We start from the raw sequence: 14,342 nt of genomic DNA, 5'->3' as shown, positions 1-14,342 counted from the left end.
GTTACACAAATCTATTTTGTTTGATCTTTGTAAAAGCAGAGAAAGAAAGAAAAGAATATGGAAGTAATTTCTGAGTTGTCAGTGACAGATATTTTCTTTTGATTTCACACTTGCTGAAGGTAGAACAGACCTTACCGTAGCTGTCATAAGCCTCTTCACTTGTTCCATGACCATAGTCATAATATTCAGGCACACTGTAACAAATTCAGAAAGCCATGTCACTATTATTCTGGGTAACCAACTCAAAACAAAAACAGAGTGCAGCAAATGAAATGTATTTTAACTCTCTGACATGATAGTAAAGTCCAGTTAGTTTCAGGGATAGAGCAAATTTTTAAAACATGAAGGAAAATGTATCAGTGACAATAATGGCTATTATATAGTCCATCACATTTCTTATCTACTGAGCATAAAACAAATTTGATCCGAAATATGTAAACCTAGGAGATGTGACAAAGACTGAGAGAAATTCTATTTGCAAAAATAAGGTCTGCAAAAAGACCATCCACTGTATCATTCAGTATTGTTAAACTGCCAAAAGAGGTGCTAATCTCATTTACCTGTAATTCCAAACATTTATGTATTATCAAACTCAGTACAGTTTGCTTTCACAAAGCTGACTGTACTGTATGGTGTGGAACCTGTAAACTATTTATATTTACCAAAAACACTGACAGGTTTCCAGCTTTGATCCTGAAGAAGAAAGCATGATTCCACTGCCTGTAGAAAGAAACCTGATTCTCCACAGCCTTTTTCCTTACAGTTATTGGATATCCATGGAAAGTTTTTAAACAGTAATCAATAAAACACATATTGAAAGAAATGGGGTCAAGGACTGCAAAATCAGACTTATGAGTCTCAAACTCACTTTTTCATTGTTTTCAAAAATTATGTAAATAACATATTAAAACATTACCAAAATATGTTAGATAATAGTTACATCCTGATAATCAGCAATTCCCAGCTATTATGTGGAGAAAATTCAATCTTTAAGACATAATTAAATGGAAATCGAATTATTCACACTTTCATTTTACTGCTATTATAATTTATAGTTTGCACTGTGGTTTTGGCACCTGATACCAAATTCAGACTACTTTGGTTCTTGGGTACCAGGCAGACATAACAAGAATCAGTCTCTGCCCAGAAAAACTTGCAAACTCCATGAATTCTACTACATTGTACTTCTTTGATCTGCAGTGAACCAAAGAGAAAATGTGACACTTTCTCTGTGTTAGTTTTCAGTTGTTGTCACTTTTGCTTCTTTTTTCTTGGACACTGTGTGAGATAGACTCACAAAATGAACAGAACCAGGCAATCAGCTCAATATTGCATTAATTATAACATTATTGCTCAGGCCATTTTCCATATTGGATTACTATTTTAGAAATATTAGTTTACCCTTGAGAGAGAAGCTTAGTTGACAGTGGAGTGCAAGTAGAAATATTTCACAAGTGCAACAGAGATAAACATGCAATCTGTAACAATTATTTTCTTAAACTAATTTTGACTTCTTTGTTCACAAACAGCCTGTAATCAGATTTTTAATTTCTTGAACTTAATAACTATCTATATTATTCTTGGAATAATTTCTGAGAATAATGCATGCACTCTATCTCACTTGAGACCACTGATTGTGTGTATCTAATAACTGACAGTCAAGCTGTTTTAAATTGTGTCTGGCTAGGCACAACTCTCAGTCAGTTTTCAGCTACAAATGTCTGTGGTGTTTTTTTGAACTGAAAATGCAACTATAATTGTTGTGCAATAATTTCGTTATTTAGCCAGAAGTCATTCATGTGAGTGAATGAATTATGCTGATGTCAGTATCTCAGAGAGGTGAAATCCATTTGCTACAGTAGTTGCAGAAAGTGGCCATACAGATGACATGAAAGTAATACTTTTAAAGATTTTTCCCAAAGCCAACTGAGCTCTACAGAACATAATGACTGCAGAGCGTTGACTTCCTGGATAATGAGAGTCATCTAGTTCCTTGAAAATTAATTATCCAAATTTATAAACCATCCTATTGAAATGGTACAAGAAACATCTTCTATTTGTAGAACATAATAAGCATTCTGTATTATTTTACAATGATTTTAGTAGCCTGTTAAATGAAATTACAGGATTATGTAAGGTGAACTAAAGCACTGGCAGCATCACGGTTAAATCCTGTATCTAGTCATATATACAAGGTTTATGATTTAGACCTAAGAAATTATTGCAATGTTCAAAACAGAGAGATGACATACCACCCAGATCTGGCAGACAGACATATGAAGAGTCAAATTTAAGAAGCTGCATTTTGGCATACTGCCTGCTTTCCTGGGTAGAGAAGGGTGTTGGACTAGTGAGTGGTGCTAGAGGAGAAGGAACGCAAGAACTCTCATCTTTTGCCAGCAGATAAGAAGTTGATATTTCTTCACAATACATTTTTACAAACCAAAGCAGCTGCAACCAAAGGTCAGCTTTAAAAGGAGAGCATTTGGGACCCAGTCCAAAGGCCAGTAAGTTATCAACAGCAGTGCTGCTTTCTGTAGTCACTGAGCAGGCCTTGAGCTGTTACCCATCAATATAACATCCAGCAGAATGCAAGACTTGCAACAGCAGGTAAAAAATCCATTGCTACGTTATTGTTGTTGTACATTTTTATTAGAGAAAAAAACACACAATCATAGAGAAAATAAGGATGTGAGATAAAAATCCTGCAGTGAACATTTGGAACCAAAATACACTATCAACAGAATACTAAGTTAATACACACACCATTATAAAATAAGAGGCATTGCAACTGTAGAAAGGAAGTAACTTGTTATATACTGCATATTTGATGTCTGTGAGCACAATACTTACATTCCTGAAAACACATAATTCATAGCACAATACATACATGTCATTTAAGTTCTCCAACTTTATTTGCCTCTGTAAGACATCTTTTTCATAGATTTGAGCCAAAATAGCATTTCAAATCCTCTGCCAACTCATATTAGAAAGTGTTTTGAAGAATACCTAAGTGAAGAAAACTTATTTCTTAGTATGAAATACCAGATTTAAACTCATATTTTGTGAGTCAGACTGCTTATCCATTAGTCTGCTCTATTTTAAACCTCTCTGAATATTCACTATAATCTATGACATGAATTTAGTTGTAAAAATTTTCCTCTGTTTTTCAGCAAAGTGAACAAGTGATGTTTATAAAAATGTGTGACAGATTATGGCTTTACAAACATAGCTGTTTTTTTTTTTTTAATTCTTAAACTACAGAGAGACATAGTTCATTTGCATTATGGCCAACTGAGAAGGAAACAATCAGGAAATACATTCAGCATAAATAAAACTTGTTTGTATAATTTTATAGTTCTCAGACTGTTCTTGGAAAATACAGTGATCATGAGCTCTAGAAACCTGTGACTCTCTTGGCAGTGCTAATTGGAAACAAAACACCATTATCTGTCATTAGCATTCATTACTTTCAAGCAACATAAAGTGTAATTTACTGAAGTACATGCACCCACCTGAAAACAGGATGCAATACATTTTATAAAGCAGACAGGATTAACTCATTACCAACTTCTCGGCTTTTATGTGCACTGTACTTTAACATCAGGCTTCTGAAACAGAGATCTTGATATGCCGTGACTTAGACTTGAGTAGCTTTCTATACATAGCACTTGTGGAAAAATTGATATACACAGGGGCATGTACCTCAAAAGTAGTTTAACTGGTTTTGTATCTGAGAAGCTCTGATCTCTATCTACATCTCTATCTATATGAAACTTTTACAACAAAGATGTATGACTCTGTCCTAATTCCTATTCTGTATGCAAGGAGATTAGTAATATGTATATGGTTAGTCTTCATAATTGTAACCTATTTAGGCTTATTTTTTTAACTTTTTATTTTGGTTAATGTTTTTGAACCTGTTAATTTTAAAGACTTGGGATCAAAGTTTCTATAAGTTTGTGATCTCTTCTTCTCATGCTGATAAAGCCAGATCAGTTTAAAAAAAACAACAACAAAAAAAGACCAAAAAAACCAACACAAGATGTTCCTTATTTGAGAGATAAGGGTCCATTTAAGTGCATTCCACCTGAATTATCTAGGGCTACTATGATATGACAAAGGTCCAAGTAGAGAGACTGTATCTAAATAGAAACCTTAAAAGCCAAGAGAGGCTTTTAACCTCTTGTTAAGTGGTACTTTTTCAAATTGACATTAGTTAAAGGAAAAGCAAATCCCAGTTTGATTCTGTCAGCACCCATAGGAAACCACACAGGTTTTTACTCAAAAGGCTGCACAGTGCTCTACGGTGGTTTAGGCAGAGAACCACAAACAAAAGAGTTAAGATTGAAGCCACAAAACTGTGACTCTTGGGTCAGCAAGCCACCCAGGGGAAGTGTGATGTTCACCACTCAGAGGTCAGTGGGGATAGGTACAGAAAATCATGACGTTAATGAATAGACTGCATTAGCCTTTGACCAATCTCTTCCTGCAAGAAGCTGCTGGCAAAACACCCTGGGGTTAGCAATGTTACCATGTGGTTCCCTGGCTGTTCTTACAGCTGCAGTAATATAAGGCAGCAGAACATTGCAAGAACTAAAGAATTCAAGTACTTCTTGTTCCCTCATACTTTTTGATTGTGTGTGGGTTTTGTTTAGTTCTTCCTTTCTCTCCTTTTGTTCTTTGCTTTTACTTGGTGAAAGGTGCATGTAAGCTTTTATTCTCTAATTGTGGAGCACAAAATGTGGTTGTAGACATACAATGGACTCTCTAAAGCCAAAGCAGAAAGGTACAAGAAAGGGTTCACCTGCTTTAAAAACTGCTAATATGTGAATCTGTACAGGAGAAGTATGTTCTGTAGTCTATCCTGATATATCCTAAAAAACTGAAAGCCTTTGATTAAGACCTGTTGATCTAGACTTAACATATATATTTTCCTGTAAAAACATTTTTTTTCTTTCCTAATTCTCAGTGTAGAGTCGTGACGGCTGATAAAGATACAAGGAGTCAGCTATGTGCAGGAAAGATGTCTTCTCTTCTTCGTTTTATTTTATCATCTGCTTTTTTATACCCCTTGCTAGCAGCAAGCAGTATCCTTATTTTAGGTAAGCAAGCAATAGCGTTTTCATTGGCTAGGATCTATGGGAGATACATTTGGCAAAGCTCAAGGCCTTATTGCAGTTCCCACATCCTAGGCTTACCAACTTTACAGCCTGCCTTTGTTTTCTCCATTAGGGCTGCGTACTGACTTCCTTATCATCAAGGATACACCCAAAACTTTTCCAAGTCGATATCTCCATCCTGGGAGCTAATAGACCCGCTATTAACCCCATCACCTAATGGTTGTACTTTTTAACTCAGAGAGTATATTTTAGTATAATACAGAAATCTTTTATTCGGAAATGTTTGGTCAATTTTAAAAAGAGTTTTTTGATCAACCTCAAAGTTATAACTCTGCCATTAGATAATAATCAGGTTTCTTTTGTGAAATAAATGAATTGGTCCAAACTAGAGATTCAGCTGATGCCAGTGAAGTTCTACAGTTCAGATTCATAATGAAACAGATTAAAAACTTCCACACTAACCTTTGATGAAGTAAAAATAACTTGAGATACTTCCATCTTTGTGTCAAAGTACTCAACAATATGAGAGGGAAACAATACTGTAGTTTAGGGCTGGCATTCTTGAGGAGAGATTCCCAGCCTTTGTCAGTTTGCAATCAGCATCTATACTTCAGACAGGTACAGATAAGTGAACTTTTATCACTTCTTAGAGATATATCCCAGTCATGGTTACCTTTAGACAACAGATTCTTGAGTCAAGCTAACACCTAGGATAGCTCACAGGGATCCCTACAGTTGGGATTCAGTATTTTAGAGGGGGGACAACTCATTCTTTTTCACATTCTCAAATGGATCCTTTGAAGTCTTGGTCTCCTATATACAATTATCTCCCTCTTTCCCTACATAATTTTTGTTCGGTAATCTTTGGAGTTCCCAACTTTGAACATGGATAGCTGGTACAAACAGATATTCAGCTCCTATGTTAACAGGATCCTGTCTAATGTTACAGCAGTCATTTTATGTAAGACTGCTTTTGTAATGCTTCTCCCTCCCACAGAGAGAGAGGGAGCCAGCAGGATTTAACAGACACCTGGCCATGAAAGAAAAGCTATTTACACAAAGCAGTATACTTCTGCTTGGAAGAGAGGTGAGCAAGACTTGCATTCACGTGAATTGCAATACATGAATAAATTTTTAGAAAATAGTATTTCATAGTAGAAATGTATGAACAAAGAAATAATCCTTCCAGGAATCTGAAACTCACTGGAACATCTCTACCTAACAGAGCATTATATCTATAGGGAAGATGACAAATCTTTTGAACAAAGGAACTTCTCATAGGATTCAGCCTTAAATCACAAATACAGTCATCTGAACACATCTTTAGAACTAATGGAATAATATGGTGAATATTTTGGACGATAGTCTCCCTTTCTCTGAAAGATCAAGTATGATTGTATCCAATATTTTTAACAGAAAAGAATGTCTCCATTACCAGATTACTGGATTTATTTATTAGCTTACAACATGACTGAAGTTAAACTAGATTTCATCTGTCTCCAGCAATTCCATATGTTTGATTTCATGCTACTGCAAATCTGAATTAACAAATATAATAACTAATGAAGGCAGAATTATACAAGCATAGAAGTGGAGAGCCATCATAATTGCAAGATGACTTTGAGTTCTGAACTTCTTGCAAAATACAAAATAGAAACCAATCTGCCATTTACTAGCACATGGCAGTTTTTATTCATGCATTCTACATTACTCTGTCATTTTCTCATAGACACAGAATTATGACCAAGTATTTCAGAATATAATACAAAATGTCTGCACACACAGTATTTGCAAAGGGAATGACGCAGAATTTTAGGAATTCTACCCAGTTTTAGAGGTAGAACTTTTCTCTACTTCAGAGTAATGAAATTTGATTCCATTTTGCTCATTGAATCAAATAAATGAGAAATGGCATTAGAAAACAGTCTCTGATGATGAATGCCATAACTAGATTGCTGTGAAGATACATAAAATGTCATAATCTAGGCTTCCTGCCTTGATTGATTTCAACAGGTTGGAAATAAAATACAGGGAAATCTTCATTTATGGACAAGCGGATATAAGCACAAAGACAAAATGAAATATGACAAAATATAAATACAATGCATAGTGTTTAAAAAGTAAGAGAGTGAGTAGTAGAAAAAATAATAATAACTAACTTATTTTGCAATGAATTAGTGTAACTACTCTACCTATTGCAGCTTGGACTACATTTGTCTACATATTTTTCTATCTAGTAATATTTTGATGGTGAGAGAGAATTGTGCAAACCTCTCATCATATTACCAAAAGATGAAACTATATGATAATTTACTAAATTAATTAATAATTATTCACATTCCTGTCTAACCATTATTTTTAAACTAAGGACAAAGTTCTTTCATTTAAGTATGGATAACTCTCAACTAATCTGCTGGAACATTTTACAAAGCAAGTAGTCAAAACCAGTGGGATCACTGGGTAGAGTCTAGCAAAGAACATGTACACCCAGCTGAACTATGTACTGCTGTCTTTACAAGTATACTAGTCTGTTATTTTACTTGCAGCACTGTTTTTGAAGAACTCATCTTCAGAAATAGATGTACCTACAAATTCTTGGTATCTGGAGGTCAAGCAAGGGTAACCAGGATGAACTGAAGTTCAGGAAAATACACCCTGCTGATGCAAATAATTCCTGCAGATAGAACTGGATAAAATATTCTTCCTAAATCACTTTGCAGCATGTCTTTGCACTGAAGTGATTGTACTGTAAGCCACATAAGTGACATGGACTGAATTGCGGTCCATGTTCTATTCCTGCATATCAGATCAGAAATAAGTAAGTGATCCCTTAAGCTCCTGTAATAGCAGTCCACACTGCAAAAAAGGAAGCTGTAAACACAAGCTGTACAGTAGATAATATGAACTTTGAAAAGAAAGTTTTTTCCCTGCTTATTCTTGTTTCTATTGCAAAGCCGATAACTTGTAATATATTCAACTTCAATGGCTGAATATGCTTTTGAAATTTTCTGTGGGTATGAGTCCTTAGAAGAATGTGCATCAGAATTGTAAAGCCTATTACAGGTTGAATTAATTGGTATTGCTATGAACATAGGATAATACTACATTAATATGGTCATTGCAGCTATCTTCCATAGCAGGAAAGTGGACACAGGCAGCGTTTTTCTCCTTTTATTTCTGTTACTAGTTTTGAAAAACAGGAGCCTAATTTGGACGTTGCACACGACAGCACAGCTATAGGTATGATAACTGTATCTTTTGAATTAAATATAATTCATTTAGATGAAAACTATCAGTCAACTTGAGTTTCTCTGTTACCTTTTCTTTTTCTCTTCTTCAGTTCTCTACGATAATTCCATTTGAGCAGTTATCTAACACACAAGGTTTAAAGTCTTCAAATCATGTAAAAATGTAGAATTTATTTCAGACATATTAATGCCATCTTTCTTTACGTTAAGGTATAGATTCTGTACTATCATTGACTTCTTAGAAGGGAAGTTCAGAGATGACATGGCCTATAATATGCAATTCTGCATCAGAAACAGAAGTTTGGTAGTTTGCTCAGCAGATGCAAGATGGGTTTGCAGTGTGGGTTTGACAGAACAAAAAGAAGTCATTGGCCCAAAATGATCGGTGGACCAGCACAAAACGTGTAGCCACAGGACTGCTGCCTATCGCATGACATAAATTATTTGCAAGACTAACAGTAAATATTTTGCCAAGAATTGCTTCAAGGCCCTAACACTGGGTTACTGCCATTAGTGATACAGGGTCCAGACATGCAAGAGAAATGCTCTTTACCTACATCATCTTGCAGTTATAGCAAGGCTGACAGTACGTCACAACGAGGCCTCTGTCGCTGTGGGATGGCATCTGTAACAGCAATGTTGTGCACTATTTTCACCTATTTTTAACACTGCATTATTTATTGTTCTCGTCAGTAAGTGATGGGTTTCCCGATATTTACAAGTCTATTTCCAGCCTAAGATGGGAGCCATAGACTCTTCTTTCTTTAGAAAGCACACACTCAGCAACTCATTTTACTGCTGAATTATGTTTTTAACAAAAGCCATACAGAAAAAAGATAGAAGGAAAAGCCAAGCAACCAGACCTGGAAGCCATGGCCATTATATCATCTAACTATTCACAAAACCCAGAACTCATGTGTGAACGTTCATGCCAGACACTGTGGAACAGGGAAATAATATCAAACTCAAATTTTAAGCTTCATCAGACAAACATCATTGGCTTCCTTTGCTCTTACCTGTCAGGCACCACTGTTTCCACTACATACAGCTGGAAGATTTATGTGCAAGTGGATTAAAGAGAACATGCCCTTCCTGGTTCATCCCGTGACTGGCCAGTAAGTCCCAGATTTCCTTAGTATCTCTTTTGGCTGTGAGAATAGTACCCTTGAAATGAAACTGTTCATGCTGGCAGAGACACAAAGGTCACTGGAAATGACTACAAATGTGGTAGCAGAGCTGAAGATGGCTGTGCTGGCCATCACAGTTCTCAGGTAATTAATCAGCAACTGAACCCAGTTCTGTCAAATTATTCTGTTGGTTTTGGCTGAGGAGTTTTGCCAGACTTTGCATGTGGTACAGTCTGATCTCCTAACAACCTCTGAGTAACCAAAGAGGCTGATCTTCTAGATCTCCCCACAGAACTTTTCTCCTTTTCTCCTGGTGATCTAGTGAACTCAGCCCATGAATCCTGAACAATTGAAGTTCCTGCTAAGAAAATAAAAAAGTGTATTACATTTTGAAAACTTTAAAGGATTCTCCTACATTTTCCGTGTTACAGCTGAGTTGGAAATTGACACTTCTACCATTTTGCATAGCATGTCTAGGATTTATATTTTTAAACAAAGTTGTCAGACTACAGGTTTGGGAGCTGGCAGAAAGGTTTTAAGTGCCCTCTGCCTGACTTTCAAGTGCATAGGGAGTAGTGTATGAAAATTACAACTACTGAGTATCTCTTAGTTTGTCTGGGCAGGCAGACACTTATCACTGAAAGCCATCTTCACAACTGCATGGATGGGAGAGGAAGAGAGAGGAAAAAGAGACTTCGTGGAGACTTCATGGAGAAATTCAAAGTACAGTGCAACACTGTGCATGGGAAGTATGTCAGATCTGATGTCTTCTCCTGCCCACTGAAACGGTTGTTTCCTTGCTCTATTTGGTATTGGACAAACTAATTACCTTAAAAACTGTATTTTGAATCACCATGAACAAATTTCTAAAATGAGTGGGGATTCTAAATATCCTCAGTAAATGTGTAGTCTTTCATGGAATCCTGTAAATGGTTATAGACACACCTGGGAAGGGCAACTAGTTGTTCAGTTAAATCTCTGTCCTGAGGTTCCATCCTATGCTCTGGGTTGTCATTATGGGACAGGAAGACAAGGAGGAAAAAGATAGCTTTATAAATACATATTCTGCTACTTAAAGCAGGACATACTTCATGCAATATAGCCTGTATTTGTCACAGCCCATAAATCTCATTTCTAAAATGTCTCCCTAAACATAATAAGGTACAGGTGGCACTTACCATAGTGAGAGTCCTTTTCTCTTTCTTCAGGCTGCTTCTTGTGTCCATTTCAAAGTGTGCTTGAGGTGCCCCTTAGCTCATTCAGCCATACAGACTTGTGGGTTTCAGTGCAACCTGATTCTGAGGCTCTGTCACAATCTCTTCCACAAGTGACCCCATCCCACTATTTTTAGCCTAAAAATTGGACTGCTGTTTGAAGGACGGAGCTTTTTGACTGGAGAAGTCCATTAGAGAAGTCCATTAGAGAAGGACCTATACAAAATGTATTGTTGGACTTGCAACACCATCCCTTGACCTTTATTACAGATTTTTAGATAATTTTACATGAAAGTACAGCATCTGAATAGCCCTGGGGATTGAAATATATATGGGCAGAAAGACCCTGGTGAGCAAATGGGAAGTAGATACAAGAAGACAAAGGAAGACAAAGGCAGGGGTAAGAGGTGGTGGTGGTGGGCTGCCCAAACACTATCTTCACTCTGTGCATGGGGTAAGTCGGGGAACATGGCATGACTTACTATGTGCTCAGCTCTAAAGCACACTGAATTCAGCTTGTGTTCAGACTGTGCCTCCCAACCCATGTGTTCATGACCCCACATCCCAAGACATTCTTCTGTTTGAAGCAATGAAGAGAATAAGGCTCAGTCAAGGCGCACAGGCAGACAGTCAGACAAGAGTTTGCACCTGCTCTAAAAATTTCCACATTGGTTCCTTAATGAACCATAAAAAGCAATGGGCAACTCTGCCCTTAACAAGAATAGAAACCTTGTGGCGCTCTGCATTAAGCCACTAACTACAATTTTTTCTCATCTCATGCTTTAGAATTTCGGTCACTCCCTGCAGAGGGTAGTTATGATAATTTTCTGGCTAAGTATGGACATTGCCTACAAGATTTCGTTAATTTTTTTCCTGTAAATCACACACTGGATGAGATGAATAAGTATTTTGAAGAAGTACTGCTTATCTTCTTTCTTAGGTTTGCACATGATATTACGTCTTGATCATATGACTGGAGTATACTATTAAACAAGATCTGAGACTTGGAGAAAACACTTTGATATACACATCTAACCAAATATCTTGGTCATATTATTTCATTGTATTGTATTATTTTTGGCTCAGTAGGGAGGCATTTCTGTGAAGCTAAATGGCCAATAAGGTACAGAAATCCACATTGTTTATCTAATGGTCTATTTGTTCTTTAAATCTTTGAAGTGAGAAGTCTGTGGTTCTGAAAGTGCTCTTTTGAAATCAATAGCCTACTTGTGGCATTAAGTGCCACTCAACATGGATAAGTGTGACCACATGTCCTGTCATATATTTCAAAAGGAAATGTTTTAGTTGCAGATTTTAAACAGATTAGGTATCCTGGAGGTAGCTCATGTTAGTAGAAAACATATCTGATGACTAAACTTAATAGCTGTTTAATTGACTAGATTATGTGACTATAAATTTTCCTTCTTGAGTCAAATTATCACTGCTAGTTCTAGCTGCATTATAATACACTCCTCATAAACTTGATATATTTGTCATTTAGTTGCCTGGAACACCAACTTGCAAAGAAATTACAGGTTAATTCAGATGATATAAAGCAATGTCATAGCAGAGAGATTTCCAAGTAATTACTGTTTTTACTTCAGAGGCAGTATCTCCTGTGACAATTCACTCTTGAAGCAAAAGATGAGCTGAACTCTTTTCAAAAAAGTTGGAGTACATTTGACAACATGAATATCTACCTACACAATAACATGATGGCTGCAGCTATTAATGTATAATTACTTGAAAGTGTTGTTAAAGTGTACTTGATGGGATTCACATTTAGGTGTGAGAAATCCTTTTAAATATACTTCACTGGTTATAAAAATACTTATAAAATATTTTTTATCAGCTCCAGTACCACTCACTACAGCAGCTCTGGAGCTGAATGTAATTCTGACAGGCATTTTCATCAGCAGAGCATTCAACAAAAATAGATGGTTAAACAAAAAAGCGAGTGTAAGGTCCTCTGGTCTTTGGATTGCAGAGCCCTGTTATGTATACATCACTTTCTTGCCCAGTGAGAATCACATGAACTCAGTTAAAATCTGTGTCTTTTCTTGTCAAAATTTCGTTTGCCTTTCCATAGTCTTATGAGTACTCTTAGCAACCCATAAAGGCACTTTCTGAATAAAAGTCTGAAGCACCCTTTCATCCTCCAGCTTAACCGTGAAAAAGATGTCATTCCATATTTAGTAAACATGGACCAACTGTCAGATTAATGGATGAGTGCATGTGGTGTATGTGTATAAAAAAAGAGGTAATTTCTGTTGCCTCATTTATTGACACAATATAAGATGTGAATGTGATTTTTTTCCCATTATTGCACATTGTAAGGACATAAAATAAATTTCCAAACTTATCAATTCTGAGAGTTGCTGAGAAAGTAACTGGCTGAAAACAGATAGTTTCAGCATTCTGGCATGTAATTCCCTTCTACAGTTTACCTTGATGGTGGATGCAACCAGAAGCAGGTATTTACCATCACAACTACTTTTTTTTTATTTCCTTCTGGTTTTTCTCAAATCATTGTAAAGGCAATAAATATGAGATGCCCCTGAACACTTCTCACCACTAAAGAACTGCAAAAACAAGTCCAGAATGACATCAGCTAGGAAAATAAAGTAATCGCTTGTAAAAAAATACACTTACTTTGCACCAATTTTAAAAACTATCTGCTTAAATTTTTGTTTCATTTGAATAACTCTGTATATAACATCTGACTGCCATTATTACTTTTTGACAGCTTTTTAAAGTACTGTGAGATTTTGTAAAATTTAATGTGGAAAATAAACCCGGAAATTTATATGAAAAACTAAGAGAGAAAAGTGTACTTTGAAAAAAATAATGTAAAAGTACAAATGCTTACCTTTGTGTTTGGGTAGCATAACTGTTATCATATGCCTCATAGCTTGGATCATCATATTCACCCCCATACCCATCATCGTATCCCTAAGGGAAAACAGAACACAGCTTAGAAGAATGATAAATCAAAGGATATTATCAAGCTGTGAAAATAACTTGCGTCAACATATGCATGGTGTGTTTGCTCAGTATTGTGTAAAATATGTGGCCAATTGAAGAGAATTATGAATTGTGAGGCACAACCTGTACAGTGCAAGGGTAAGAAATCAGTTACTCATTTAAGAACTCAGCTTATTCACTGATAAACTGTGGTGCATTGTCCAAACCACAGTGCTCCAGTGGGATCTGTGTAGAATACTGATGAATGATAATAAAAATAATAATCTCCTGGCAGTCTGTATTACACTATTAAGAATTTTATTGTGACAAAATCTTAATATTCAATCTATTAAAAAAAGAAAAAACAAACAAAACATAACAATCTATGAGAAACAATATTTGCAAGCAAGTAATGCATTATGATATTTTAAAATAACTTAGAGTAAGCACCTTTTCCTTCACTGAGCATCCCACTCTTTTTAAAGTCAGGCTTTTCTGTGACAACTTAACAGACGTTTTAGTACAGGTTCCTCCCATCTAACTTAAGGGTCCTTACTGAAGCGCTCAGACAAATGCTCAGTCTGCCTAGGGTAGAGAGACATAAGTGACTTCAGAAGGTGGTTCAGTTCATCTAATGTCTGAATATTCCACTGAAGGAACCATGGG

General features: G+C 36.1%; 1 protein-coding gene across 12 annotated transcripts in view; it reads right to left on the bottom strand.

The window, feature by feature from the left end:
- KHDRBS2 (KH RNA binding domain containing, signal transduction associated 2) overlaps positions 1-14,342 on the bottom strand; it is a 335,422-nt gene that overhangs the window by 29,300 nt on the left and 291,780 nt on the right. For 11 of the 12 annotated variants that reach the window (XR_003916117.1, XR_003916120.1, XR_003916125.1 and 8 more), the window contains exons 8-9: positions 13,582-13,664; positions 136-194 (exon numbers count right to left, since the gene is read on the bottom strand). Coding sequence is in view for 2 of the 12 variants with exons in the window: in XM_018078343.2 (XP_017933832.2) it covers positions 136-194; positions 13,582-13,664 (142 nt within the window). In the remaining 10 variants the exon portion in view is untranslated. Of the gene's footprint in view, positions 1-130; positions 195-13,581; positions 13,665-14,342 lie in introns of all 12 variants that reach the window. The other variant, XM_029962857.1, reaches the window with a different exon arrangement.

Source organism: Manacus vitellinus, unplaced genomic scaffold (assembly GCF_001715985.3).
Source record: "Manacus vitellinus isolate BGI_N305 unplaced genomic scaffold, ASM171598v3 scaffold_4_pilon, whole genome shotgun sequence".
NCBI classification, from domain to species: domain Eukaryota; kingdom Metazoa; phylum Chordata; class Aves; order Passeriformes; family Pipridae; genus Manacus; species Manacus vitellinus.
This window is presented reverse-complemented; position numbering and strand designations above follow the sequence as displayed.